This window comes from Pseudophryne corroboree, chromosome 10, assembly GCF_028390025.1.
Source record: "Pseudophryne corroboree isolate aPseCor3 chromosome 10, aPseCor3.hap2, whole genome shotgun sequence".
NCBI lineage: Eukaryota > Metazoa > Chordata > Amphibia > Anura > Myobatrachidae > Pseudophryne > Pseudophryne corroboree.
This window is the reverse complement of record NC_086453.1, coordinates 114,145,364-114,160,195: the sequence shown is the minus strand read 5'-3', so window position 1 is coordinate 114,160,195 and position 14,832 is coordinate 114,145,364. Positions and strand designations below refer to the sequence as shown.

General features: G+C 45.2%; 1 protein-coding gene across 1 annotated transcript in view; it reads right to left on the bottom strand.

The window, feature by feature from the left end:
* LOC134965072 (sulfotransferase 2B1-like) overlaps positions 1–14,832 on the bottom strand; it is a 159,948-nt gene that overhangs the window by 2,437 nt on the left and 142,679 nt on the right. Inside the window, exon 6 of the mRNA XM_063941635.1 lies at positions 836–1,016. Coding sequence (XP_063797705.1) covers positions 836–1,016 — 181 coding nt within the window. The remainder of the gene's footprint in view (positions 1–835; positions 1,017–14,832) is intronic.

Genomic DNA, 14,832 nt, shown 5'->3' with positions numbered 1-14,832 from the left:
TCTCTCTCCCCGCTCAGCACAGCGCGATGTGCTGAGCGAGGGGGAAAGCCGACGGGGGGCCGCTAACTTCACACAATGGTGAAGTGAGCGACTCGCTAGATTGAGCCTGCATGCAGCTCAATCTAGCATCGGCGATAGCGATGTGCGGGGCCGCGCATCGCTATCGCTGGAGGGCATACACACGGCAGATCCGTGCTTAAAATCTAAGCAATCTAGCAAGATTGCTTAGATTTTAAGCACGGATCTCTCCGTGTGTACCCCCCTTTAGAGTTCGGTTGTGGTTAGGGCTAGACTCAGGGTTATATTATTATATTAAATCCCATTGTAACTGTCTACATTAACAGTGCCAACATTCTGGCAATTTCGACATTATGTCAGTTTCAACATGTTAATTGTCATCGTTATGAATATGTGGACATTCAGAGCATGTAAATTAAATATACCACACCCCTACCAATATATACAGATAAGATACAGTATTCCTCATTTATCTGCTTCACTGTGTTTGTGTAAGCATCCACTGTTGTTCAGTGATTAGTTATTACATTTGTTTATGTATATAAGAAAATCCCTGTTCTCTTGTATACAGATGTAGCCATGCTCATCTTACTGCGATGCGGCATGTTGCACGGTGTGCCAGGCTGCAACTATTCCCAGCCGGTAATTCCTCCATCCTGGCATTCCATGCAGCAAGCCGTGTTGCATAGTGATGCATCGCAGCAAAGATGAGCATGGCTACCTTTGTACATAAGAGAATTGGATTTCTATATATAGTGCAGATATTTAGCAAATATTTATTGAACCCTAACATTTTGGAAGAAAGAGACCAATTTACCTTTGCGTAAAATGGATCCTTTAGAGTGATCCATAAAATCTGAGTTCATAAGACTCCAATTAGACATCTTGTTTTCCTTCATGGCTTTGAAAGCAGACTGTTCTACAACCGAGTCAATCTGTGCGTCATCTAACTCCTGCCCCAAGAATTTACAGATTCTCACCACACTGCCTCGAAGGTCCTGAAAAAAATATTACATTTATATCATTATTAGAATCATTCATCCTACCCAGGTCTGTAACTAGGTGTGTGTCAGTGGTGCCTGGCACACAGCATAGTTGCGCTGTAGGCGCAGGACCATCGGCAACACCCACCTGGTCTCTTTGCCGCCGCACTGTGGGGTCCGGCCCGTGTCCTTCTGCTGTCGCTGCCCAGCTGCATTACCCGGCTACCTCTCACATAGGTAGTCGGGCAGCGCTGCAGCTCCCCCTCTGCTCCCTGCCCATGTGCTGGGAGAGATGACAAGAGGAGAGTAGTAGCATGCCGGCTGGACACAGGTAAGTATAATACTTACACACTCTATCTCACTCTCACACTCTCTCTCTCGGACTTTGCCTGCCTAATGTGTAAAAAGGGGAAATCTGCCTGCCTAATGTAATGTGTAAAAAAGGGGGACTCTGCCTGCCTAATGTGTAAAAAAGGGGGACTCTGCCTGCCTAATGTGTAAAAAAGGGGGACTCTGCCTGCCTAATGTGTAAAAAAGGGGGACTCTGCCTGCCATAATGTGTTAAAAGGGGGACTCTGCCTGCCGTACTGTGTAAAAAGGGTCTCTAACTGCTGTAATGTGTAAAAGGGGACTATACCTGCCGTACTGTGTAAAAGGGAGCTCTGTCTGACGTAATGTGTAAAAGGGAGCTATGTGGCCATGCCCCTTTCCTATGAAGCCACGCCCCTATATTTTTAGCGCGTACTGACCCTGTTTTGTATATATGGGTGGGCGCTGATGCTGTTTCTTGCACACAGCGCTAAAATGTCTAGCTGCGGCACTGCTCACATGTGTGAATGCCTCTGCCTGATTGACAGGTAGAGGCATTCGCAGGAGGGGGCATCGCACCGGCATTTTAGGGACATTTCCGTGGAATTGGGGTCGCGGTCTGGACAACGGGGGATGGTCCGCGGCAGCTCCGTAACATCACACGCAGTTGTTGCAACCCGAAACATGGTGGCCCACCATCTGCCTTAGCAGCTAAGCTGCAGAGGCAGAGGGCAACCCTAAACATGTGAGAGCATCACCATCTTGCAATGCGCATGCATGTTTGCAGGTGGGCAGGACCCAAATGCAGGGCAGATTTGCCCTGTGCCGGGCGCCCCCCCCCCCCCCCGCATGTCAGAATAAAGGGTTGTAGGTACTGTATGCGGTTTTTCACACATCTACAACCCATGCTGTATTAGGCCCACAGTTTTGCAACATAACAACAGTGGTTTAATCACATCACTGGTTCAATTACAAGAAATACATTGCGTCCCAAAGAGAAAGAAACATAAACGTGATTTCTCCAAAGCTCAGTAGAATGACGTTCAAGGGCAAAAATGGGAGTATTATGACCTGCTATATTTATGTATACTTTTGGTAAGAGGAAGCGGAGCATATATTCATAGTTTATGCCACAAACCAGACTAATATTTATGAACAGTTGAGCAGTTTTTGAGCACAAATAACTAGAGATGCACAGCGGACACTTTTCGAGGTTTGTGTTTTGGTTTTGGATCTGGATCTCCGCTTGTGTTTTGGATCTAGATTGGTTTTGCCAAAACCAATCTTTCAGGTTATGGTTTTGGATCTGGATGATTTCCAAAAATAAATAAATAAAAGAAGCTAAAATCACAGAATTTGGGGGTCATTTTGATCCTACGGTATTACTAACCTCAATAACATAAATTTCCACTCATCTCCAGTCTATTCTGAATGCCTCATACCTCACAATATTGTTTTTAGGCCAAAGGGTTGCACCGAGTTAGCTGGATGACTAAGCTAAGTGACACAAGTGGGCAGCATAAACACCTGGCCCATCTAGGAGTGGCACTGCAGTGGCAGACAGGATGGGAGTTTAAAAAACTAGGCCCCAAAGAGCACACAATGCAAAGAAAAAAAAAAGAGGTGCCAGATGGAATTGTCTTTGGCCCTCTCACCCACCCTTATGTGGTTTAAACAGGACATGCACAGTTTAATAAACCCATCATTTCAATGACAGGTGGTCCCCCTGGAAAAAGCTTGCCAAGTTCTCTGAATCATAGCTAGCTACAAACATAGTCCTTCTTGATGACTTTTCACATTATGAGAATAGGCAAGAGGAAGAGGACAGTGTCAAGAAAGTGATTAAAAATTAGAGAAGCACACACAATCAGGAACAACACACAGGCTTTCACCTCCATTCCTATAATGGTGTGGAACGGAAAGGACTTCAACCAAACAAATATATCATTACCATATTAATGGACAAACTGAAAAACTAGGGGCCAATGCCTCCAAATTTGTACCCCCTACTCCATGGGGTATATTTACTAATATTTGTGTTTGTGCCGATTTTTAGGGAGTTTGATCTTAAATTTTATCGGACGTATTTTACTGCAACTTTTTGAATCCATCTACGGTAATTTACTAAGCTGCCGAGTTTTCTATTTTCGATTTTTCCGATGTTGATGTGATTCGTATCGTCGGGCAGTGATTTACAGGAGTGATTAGAAAAACACTGCCGGACATAACACAATGAAGTCCAGCCGGATCAGTGAGATCCGTGCAGGGCTTCATTGTGTACAGTATGAGTAGTGTGTATATAGTTAAAAATCAAAGAAAAAAATTGCGTGGGGTCCCCCCTCCTAAGCATAACCAGCCTCGGGCTCTTTGAGACGGTCCTGGTTGTAATAATACAGGGGAAAAATTGCGTAGGGTCCCCCCATAGTTATACACCCAGCACCAGGCTCTGCGTCCGGTCCTGGTTCCAAAAATACGGGGGACAAAACATGTAGGGGTCCCCCGTATTTTTAAAACCAGCACCGGGCTCCACTAGCCAGATAGATATTGCCACAGCCGGGGGACACTTTTATATTGGTCCCTGCGGCCGTGGCATTACCCCCCCAACTAGTTACCCCTGGCCAGGTCCCGAATGTCGGGACCCCCGTGACTTATGTCACTGAAGGCCCCGTCCGCCAATTAGGGAGCGCCACGTAATGGTGCTCTCCTGATTGGCTGTGCGCTCCTAGCCTGTCAATCAGGAGGAGCGCACTGGCTAGAATGGAGGAGAGTGCTCCTCCATTCTAGTCAATGATGGGAACTTTGCAGTCTGCGGTTAACCGCAAAGTTAATTGGGGTCACTGGACAAAGGGACGGAGTTTTCTGCTGCAGCCATCAGAGGAGAGGATGGAGCCAGCTGCCGTTGCTGCTGCTGCTGCCACTGGGGGAGCCGGGGAGTACCGCTGCATAAAAGAGGAGGATCAAGGGGCGCACAAGGATAGATAAGTATAAGGCCAACTTCAGTATTGTATAAATAAGTGTTTATTTATTCTATTCAATTACTGTCTACTGTTGTATATTTTTCTAGTCACAACTAGGCTTTAGTACTGTATTGCATTGTTTGGATTAGAGATGAGCGCCGGAAATTTTTCGGGTTTTGTGTTTTGGTTTTGGGTTCGGTTCCGCGGCCGTGTTTTGGGTTCGACCGCGTTTTGGCAAAACCTCACCGAATTTTTTTGTCGGATTCGGGTGTGTTTTGGATTCGGGTGTTTTTTTCAAAAAACCCTAAAAAACAGCTTAAATCATAGAATTTGGGGGTCATTTTGATCCCAAAGTATTATTAACCTCAAAAACCATAATTTCCACTCATTTTCAGTCTATTCTGAATACCTCACACCTCACAATATTATTTTTAGTCCTAAAATTTGCACCGAGGTCGCTGTGTGAGTAAGATAAGCGACCCTAGTGGCCGACACAAACACCGGGCCCATCTAGGAGTGGCACTGCAGTGTCACGCAGGATGTCCCTTCCAAAAAACCCTCCCCAAACAGCACATGACGCAAAGAAAAAAAGAGGCGCAATGAGGTAGCTGACTGTGTGAGTAAGATAAGCGACCCTAGTGGCCGACACAAACACCGGGCCCATCTAGGAGTGGCACTGCAGTGTCACGCAGGATGTCCCTTCCAAAAAACCCTCCCCAAACAGCACATGACGCAAAGAAAAAAAGAGGCGCAATGAGGTAGCTGACTGTGTGAGTAAGATAAGCGACCCTAGTGGCCGACACAAACACCGGGCCCATCTAGGAGTGGCACTGCAGTGTCACGCAGGATGGCCCTTCCAAAAAACCCTCCCCAAACAGCACATGACGCAAAGAAAAATAAAAGAAAAAAGAGGTGCAAGATGGAATTGTCCTTGGGCCCTCCCACCCACCCTTATGTTGTATAAACAAAACAGGACATGCACACTTTAACCAACCCATCATTTCAGTGACAGGGTCTGCCACACGACTGTGACTGATATGACGGGTTGGTTTGGACCCCCCCCAAAAAAGAAGCAATTAATCTCTCCTTGCACAAACTGGCTCTACAGAGGCAAGATGTCCACCTCATCATCATCCTCCGATATATCACCGTGTACATCCCCCTCCTCACAGATTATCAATTCGTCCCCACTGGAATCCACCATCTCAGCTCCCTGTGTACTTTGTGGAGGCAATTGCTGCTGGTCAATGTCTCCGCGGAGGAATTGATTATAATTCCTTTTAATGAACATCATCTTCTCCACATTTTCTGGATGTAACCTCGTACGCCGATTGCTGACAAGGTGAGCGGCGGCACTAAACACTCTTTCGGAGTACACACTTGTGGGAGGGCAACTTAGGTAGAATAAAGCCAGTTTGTGCAAGGGCCTCCAAATTGCCTCTTTTTCCTGCCAGTATAAGTACGGACTGTGTGACGTGCCTACTTGGATGCGGTCACTCATATAATCCTCCACCATTCTTTCAATGTTGAGAGAATCATATGCAGTGACAGTAGACGACATGTCCGTAATCGTTGTCAGGTCCTTCAGTCCGGACCAGATGTCAGCATCAGCAGTTGCTCCAGACTGCCCTGCATCACCGCCAGCGGGTGGGCTCGGAATTCTGAGCCTTTTCCTCGCACCCCCAGTTGCGGGAGAATGTGAAGGAGGAGATGTTGACAGGTCGCGTTCCGCTTGACTTGACAATTTTCTCACCAGCAGGTCTTTCAACCCCAGCAGACTTGTGTCTGCCGGAAAGAGAGATCCAAGGTAGGTTTTAAATCTAGGATCGAGCACGGTGGCCAAAATGTAGTGCTCTGATTTCAACAGATTGACCACCCGTGAATCCTTGTTAAGCGAATTAAGGGCTCCATCCACAAGTCCCACATGCCTAGCGGAATCGCTCCGTGTTAGCTCCTCCTTCAATGTCTCCAGCTTCTTCTGCAAAAGCCTGATGAGGGGAATGACCTGACTCAGGCTGGCAGTGTCTGAACTGACTTCACGTGTGGCAAGATCAAAGGGCATCAGAACCTTGCACAACGTTGAAATAATTCTCCACTGCACTTGAGACAGGTGCATTCCACCTCCTATATCGTGCTCAATTGTATAGGCTTGAATGGCCTTTTGCTGCTCCTCCAACCTCTGAAGCATATAGAGGGTTGAATTCCACCTCGTTACCACTTCTTGCTTCAGATGATGGCAGGGCAGGTTCAGTAGTTTTTGGTGGTGCTCCAGTCTTCTGTACGTGGTGCCTGTACGCCGAAAGTGTCCCGCAATTCTTCTGGCCACCGACAGCATCTCTTGCACGCCCCTCTCGTTTTTTAAAAAATTCTGCACCACCAAATTCAAGGTATGTGCAAAACATGGGACGTGCTGGAATTTGCCCATATTTAATGCACACACAATATTGCTGGCGTTGTCCGATGCCACAAATCCACAGGAGAGTCCAATTGGGGTAAGCCATTCTGCGATGATCTTCCTCAGTTGCCGTAAGAGGTTTTTAGCTTTGTGCGTATTCTGGAAAGCGGTGATACAAAGCGTAGCCTGCCTAGGAAAGAGTTGGCGTTTGCGAGATGCTGCTACTGGTGCCGCCGCTGCTGTTCTTGCGGCGGGAGTCCATACATCTACCCAGTGGGCTGTCACAGTCATATAGTCCTGACCCTGCCCTGCTCCACTTGTCCACATGTCCGTGGTTAAGTGGACATTGGGTACAACTGCATTTTTTAGGACACTGGTGAGTCTTTTTCTGACGTCCGTGTACATTCTCGGTATCGCCTGCCTAGAGAAGTGGAACCTAGATGGTATTTGGTAACGGGGGCACACTGCCTCAATAAATTGTCTAGTTCCCTGTGAACTAACGGCGGATACCAGACGCACGTCTAACACCAACATAGTTGTCAAGGCCTCAGTTATCCGCTTTGCAGCAGGATGACTGCTGTGATATTTCATCTTCCTCGCAAAGGACTGTTGGACAGTCAATTGCTTACTGGAAGTAGTACAAGTGGGCTTACGACTTCCCCTCTGGGATGACCATCGACTCCCAGCAGCAACAACAGCAGCGCCAGCAGCAGTAGGCGTTACACGCAAGGATGCATCGGAGGAATCCCAGGCAGGAGAGGACTCGTCAGAATTGCCAGTGACATGGCCTGCAAGACTATTGGCATTCCTGGGGAAGGAGGAAATTGACACTGAGGGAGTTGGTGGGGTGGTTTGCGTGAGCTTGGTTACAAGAGGAAGGGATTTACTGGTCAGTGGACTGCTTCCGCTGTCCCCAAAGTTTTTGAACTTGTCACTGGCTTATTATGAATGCGCTGCAGGTGACGTATAAGGGAGGATGTTCCGAGGTGGTTAACGTCCTTACCCCTACTTATTACAGCTTGACAAAGGGAACACACGGCTTGACAAATGTTGTCCGTATTTCTGGTGAAATACTTCCACACCGAAGAGCTGATTTTTTTGGTATTTTCACCAGGCATGTCAACGGCCATATTCCTCCCACGGACAACAGGTGTCTCCCCGGGTGCCTGACTTAAACAAACCACCTCACCATCAGAATCCTCCTGGTCAATTTCCTCCCCAGCGCCAGCAAAACCCATATCCTCCTCATCCTGGTGTACTTCAACACTGACATCTTCAATCTGACTATCAGGAACTGGACTGCGGGTGCTCCTTCCAGCACTTGCAGGGGGCGTGCAAATGGTGGAAGGCGCATGCTCTTCACGTCCAGTGTTGGGAAGGTCAGGCATCGCAACCGACACAATTGGACTCTCCTTGTGGATTTGGGATTTCGAAGAACGCACAGTTCTTTGCGGTGCTACTGCTTTTGCCAGCTTGAGTCTTTTCATTTTTCTAGCGAGAGGCTGAGTGCCTCCATCCTCATGTGAAGCTGAACCACTAGCCATGAACATAGGCCAGGGCCTCAGCCGTTCCTTGCCACTCCGTGTGGTATATGGCATATTGGCAAGTTTACGCTTCTCCTCCGACAATTTTATTTTAGGTTTTGGAGTCCTTTTTTTACTGATATTTGGTGTTTTGGATTTGACATGCTCTGTACTATGCCATTGGGCATTGGCCTTGGCAGACGACGTTGCTGGCATTTCATCGTCTCGGCCATGACTAGTGGCAGCAGCTTCAGCACGAGGTGGAAGTGGATCTTGATCTTTCCCTAATTTTGGAACCTCAACATTTTTGTTCTCCATATTTTAATAGGCACAACTAAAAGGCACCTCAGGTAAACAATGGAGATGGATGGATACTAGTATACAATTATGGATGGACTGCCGAGTGCCAACACAGAGGTAGCTACAGCCGTGGACTACCGTACTGTACTGTGTCTGCTGCTAATATAGACTGGATGATAATGAGATGTAGTATGTATAAAGAAGAAAGAAAAAAAAACCACGGGTAGGTGGTATACAATTATGGATGGACTGCCGAGTGCCGACACAGAGGTAGCTACAGCCGTGGACTACCGTACTGTACTGTGTCTGCTGCTAATATAGACTGGATGATAATGAGATGTAGTATGTATAAAGAAGAAAGAAAAAAAAAACCACGGGTAGGTGGTATACAATTATGGACGGACTGCCGAGTGCCGACACAGAGGTAGCTACAGCCGTGGACTACCGTACTGTGTCTGCTGCTAATATAGACTGGTTGATAATGAGATGTAGTATGTATAAAGAAGAAAAAAAAAACCACGGGTAGGTGGTATACAATTATGGATGGACTGCCGAGTGCCGACACAGAGGTAGCTACAGCCGTGGACTACCGTACTGTACTGTGTCTGCTGCTAATATAGACTGGTTGATAATGAGATGTAGTATGTATAAAGAAGAAAGAAAAAAAAAACCACGGGTAGGTGGTATACAATTATGGACGGACTGCCGAGTGCCGACACAGAGGTAGCTACAGCCGTGGACTACCGTACTGTACTGTGTCTGCTGCTAATATAGACTGGATGATAATGAGATGTAGTATGTATAAAGAAGAAAGGAAAAAAAAACCACGGGTAGGTGGTATACAATTATGGACGGACTGCCGAGTGCCGACACAGAGGTAGCTACAGCCATGGACTACCGTACTGTACTGTGTCTGCTGCTAATATAGACTGGATGATAATGAGATGTAGTATGTATAAAGAAGAAAGAAAAAAAAAACCACGGGTAGGTGGTATACAATTATGGACGGACTGCCGAGTGCCGACACAGAGGTAGCTACAGCCGTGGACTACCGTACTGTACTGTGTCTGCTGCTAATATAGACTGGATGATAATGAGATGTAGTATGTATAAAGAAGAAAGGAAAAAAAAACCACGGGTAGGTGGTATACAATTATGGATGGACTGCCGAGTGCCGACACAGAGGTAGCTACAGCCGTGGACTACCGTACTGTACTGTGTCTGCTGCTAATATAGACTGGATGATAATGAGATGTAGTATGTATAAAGAAGAAAGAAAAAAAAAACCACGGGTAGGTGGTATACAATTATGGACGGACTGCCGAGTGCCGACACAGAGGTAGCTACAGCCGTGGACTACCGTACTGTGTCTGCTGCTAATATAGACTGGTTGATAATGAGATGTAGTATGTATAAAGAAGAAAGAAAAAAAAAACCACGGGTAGGTGGTATACAATTATGGACGGACTGCCGAGTGCCGACACAGAGGTAGCTACAGCCGTGGACTACCGTACTGTACTGTGTCTGCTGCTAATATAGACTGGATGATAATGAGATGTAGTATGTATAAAGAAGAAAGGAAAAAAAACCACGGGTAGGTGGTATACAATTATGGACGGACTGCCGAGTGCCAACACAGAGGTAGCTACAGCCGTGGACTACCGTACTGTACTGTGTCTGCTGCTAATATAGACTGGATGATAATGAGATGTAGTATGTATAAAGAAGAAAGAAAAAAAAAACCACTGGTAGGTGGTATACAATTATGGACGGACTGCCGAGTGCCGACACAGAGGTAGCTACTGCCGTGGACTACCGTACTGTACTGTGTCTGCTGCTAATATAGACTGGATGATAATGAGATGTAGTATGTATAAAGAAGAAAGAAAAAAAAAACCACGGGTAGGTGGTATACAATTATGGACGGACTGCCGAGTGCCGACACAGAGGTAGCTACAGCCGTGGACTACCGTACTGTGTCTGCTGCGACTGGATGATAAATAATGATATAAAAAATATATATATATCACTACTGCAGCCGGACAGGTATATATTATATAATGACGGACCTGCTGGACACTGTCTGTCAGCAGAATGAGTTTTTTATTTTATAGAATAAAAAAACACCACACAAGTCACACGACGTGTGTTTAACTTTACAGGCAGACAGTCAATCACAATACAATATAGTATACTATACTGGTGGTCAGGTCACTGGTCAGTCACACTGGCACTGGCAGTGGCACTCCTGCAGAAAAAAAGTGTGCACTGTTTAATTTTAATATGTACTCCTGGCTCCTGCTATAACCTAACTGCTCCCCAGTCTCCCCCACAATTAAGCTGTGTGAGCACAGTCAGATATTATACATAGATGATGCAGCACACTGGGCTGAGCACAGATATGGTATGTGACTGAGTCACTGTGTATCGTTTTTTCAGGCAGAGAACGGATTATATTAAATAATATAAAACTGCACTGGTGGTCACTGGTCAGTCACTAGTATAACTAACTAATACTATCAGCAAAATTCTGCACTCTCTGTCTGAGTACTCCTCCTAAGCTCCAGTAAATAAAGTGTCACTGTCTCACTCTGTCACTATAACTAACTAATACTATCAGCAAAATTCTGCACTCTCTGTCTGAGTACTCCTCCTAAGCTCCAGTAAATGAAGTGTCACTGTCTCACTCTCACTCTCCTATCTATTTCTTCTCTAAACGGAGAGGACGCCAGCCACGTCCTCTCACTATCAATCTCAATGCACGTGTAAAATGGCGGCGACGCGCGGCTCCTTATATAGAATCCGAGTCTCGCGATAGAATCCGAGCCTCGCGAGAATCCGACAGCGTCATGATGACGTTCGGGCGCGCTCGGGTTAACCGAGCAAGGCGGGAAGATCCGAGTCGCTCGGACCCGTGTAAAAAAACATGAAGTTCGGGCGGGTTCGGATTCCGAGGAACCGAACCCGCTCATCTCTAGTTTGGATTACATTTTTTTGCATCTTCATTTTCTCCTGAAGGTAGCAGGGAGTTAGGCCTTACAAACAAGATGGGTGGGGCTGTGATTGGGGAGCTCACTCAGTGCATGTCGTGCATGATGTATGCGCACCTGGAGCAACCGTCCCAGTGTGATTACATCTGCACAAGGTGTGTGCGAACGGTTGCCCTGGAAGCACAGGTCTAGAGCAAACTGTTACGTAACTGAGGGAGATTCACAATCTTGAGCGAGAATTAGATAGAACGGTGGAGGAGCTGCGGGAAGGGTCACCGGTTGAAAAGGACAATCAGGTAGACAGCTGGGTCACAGTTAGAAGGAAGAAAAAGAGGGGGAGGCTCGACATCTCTGAACTAGCAAACCCGAATAAATTTGCACGACTGGACGATGATTCGGAGGATGATAGTGAGGAAATGACAGTGCCGGAGGAGATTGTTCCCTCTAGCATCCAGAGGAGCGGCCCCTCTGGCACAGTTGGGATAAAAGATAGTGAGGTACCTAGTCAGATTGTGGTGGTAGGGGATTCTATCATCAGGAAGGCAGATAGGGCAATCTGCTACCTGGGACCGTGATCAGCATACAGTCTGTTGTCTCCCGGGTGCTCGGGTGCGGCACATCACGGACCGGGTAGATAGATTGTTGGGAGGGGCTCGGAAGGACCCGGCGGTCTTGGTGCATGTTGGCACCAATGAGAAAGTTAGCAGAAGGTGGGATGTCCTTAAGAAAGACTATAGGGACTTAGGCAAGAAACTTAAGGCAAGGACATCTAAGGTAATACAGGTTGAGTATCCCTTATCCAAAATGCTTGGGACCAGAGGTATTTTGGATATCGGATTTTTCCGTATTTTGAAATAATTGCATACCATAATGAGATATTATGGTGATGGGACCTAAATCTAAGCACATAATGTATTTATGTTTCATATATACCTTATACACACAGCCTGAAGTTAATTTTAGCCAATATTTTCAATAAATTTGTGCATTAAACAAAATGTGTGTACAGTCACACAATTCATTTATGTTTCATATACACACAGCCTGAAGGTCATTTAATACAATACTTTTTATACCTTTGTGTATTAAACAAAGTTTGTGTACACTGAGCCATCAAAAAACAAAGGTTTCCCTATCTCACTCTCACTCAAAAAAGTCCGTATTTCGGAATATTCCGTATTTCGGAATATTTGGATATGGGATACTCAACCTGTATTCTCTGAAATATTACCCGTGCCACGCGCTAGTCCAGGGAGGCAGAGGGAGATTAGGGAGGTAAATGTGTGGCTTAGGGATTCGTGCAGGAAAGAAGGGTTTGTGTTCTTGGAACACTGGGCGGACTTCTCAGTCAGGCGCCATCTATTTTGTCTTGATGGATTACACCTGAATGAGGAGGGGGCAGCGGTGCTGTGGGGTAGGATGGTTAGAAGGTTGGAGGAGATTTTAAACTAGGAGCCCAGGGAGAGGGATTAGCTAGAAACTACGGGTCGTGCAGTGAGAATAGTGGGGATTGCAGTAGTAAGTGAAATGGGGGTGAAGTTGGGGGGAGGGTAAGAGCAGCCGGTAAGGGTATTAACAGGGGTACTAAAAGAGGTTTTAGCAAAGCACTGTCTAATAACGAATACGGGTCATCGTTGCTACATAAGGTGAATTATGTCCCTAACGCAAGAGGAAATACTTATCTTAGTTGTATGTATGTGAACACTAGAAGCCTAACTGGTAAAAAGGGGGAACTAGAAATTCTTGCAGCAGGCAAACAGTATGATATTATAGGCATTACTGAAACTTGGTGGGATGAATCTCATGATTGGACAGTCAATCTAGAGGGCTATACACTGTTTAGGAGAGACAGACTAAATAAAAAGGGTGGAGAGGTGTGTCTTTACGTAAAACCATTTTTAAAACCTGATATACGGGAAGATATTCAGAAGGGGACTGTAGACACTGCCGAGACATTATGGGTAGAACTAGCATGCAGGGAAAAAGGAATAAAAAAGTTAGTATTGGGTGTATGCTACAGGCCGCCTGGTATTAATGTATCTGATGAGGAATTGTTACTGAAGCAAATTGAAAGAGCATCAGGAGTAGGTGACATAGTAGTGATGGGAGATTTTAACTATCCGGAATTTAACTGGAATAACGATTCATGTGACAATACTAGGGGTAATAGGTTTTTAAACACACTAAACGATGACTACTTATTTCAACTAATTGAAGAACCTACCAGGTACAATGCAGTTTTAACAAACAATGGGGATTTGGCATCAGGTATTACAGGAGGGGAACCCATAGGAAACAGTGACCACAATATGGTCACATTCAATATCAGTTTTCAGAAACAGTCCTATACTGGCTCAACTAGGACTCTAAACTTCAGCAAAGCCAACTTAGAAATGATGAGGGAAGCTTTAAGGGTTATTGAATGGGATGATTTGTTTCTAGGATTAAATACTACAGAGAAATGAGATGTATTAAAATCACTACTTGCTAAAAATACTCTCAAATTTATCCCTACGAGCAGCAAAAAAAAAAAAAAGATTAAAAATCATAAACCGATTTGGCTTAACAAAAAGATAAAGGTACTTATGGGCAAGAAAAGGCGAGCTTTTAAAAAATACAAATCTGATGGGAATGCGGAGTCATTTCAGCACTATAAGGACTGTAACAAAATACGCAAAAAAGAAATAAGAGCGGCTAAAGTAGAAACTGAAAAACTAGTAGCAAAGGAAAGCAAAGAGAATCCAATTTTTTATTTAAATATATCAATAGCAAGAGATTAAAGAAGGAGAATATAGGCCCTTTAAAAGACAAGTTGGGAATCTTAAGCAAAAACGATAATGACATAGCGGACACACTAAATGAGTTTTTTTCAACAGTATTTACAAGAGAGGACCCAAGTCAGGGACTAAATCACAATCTCAATAATGAGAATATCCCACTGATAGGTACTTATTTAAATGAGGAGGTAGTCTGCGACCGATTAAAACATTTAAAAATGAATAAGTCACCGGGTCCCGATGGAATTCACCCAAGGGTTCTAATGGAGCTTCACTCTGAACTTGCAAAACCGCTATTTTTGATCTTTAAAGATTCAGATATATCTGGTATGGTTCCCAAAGACTGGCGTATAGTGGAAGTAGTGCCCATATTAAAAAAGGGAAGTAAAGCTGAACTGAGTAATTAAAGACCAGTTAGTCTTGCATCTATAGTGGGGAAAGTATTGGAAGGTATTCTAAGGGATAGTATTCAGAAGTTCCTTGAAGCCAATAAGGTCATTAAAAGGAATCAACATGGATTTGTGAAGGACAGATCCTGTCAAACCAACTTACTTGGCTTTTACGAAACAGTAAGTGCAAA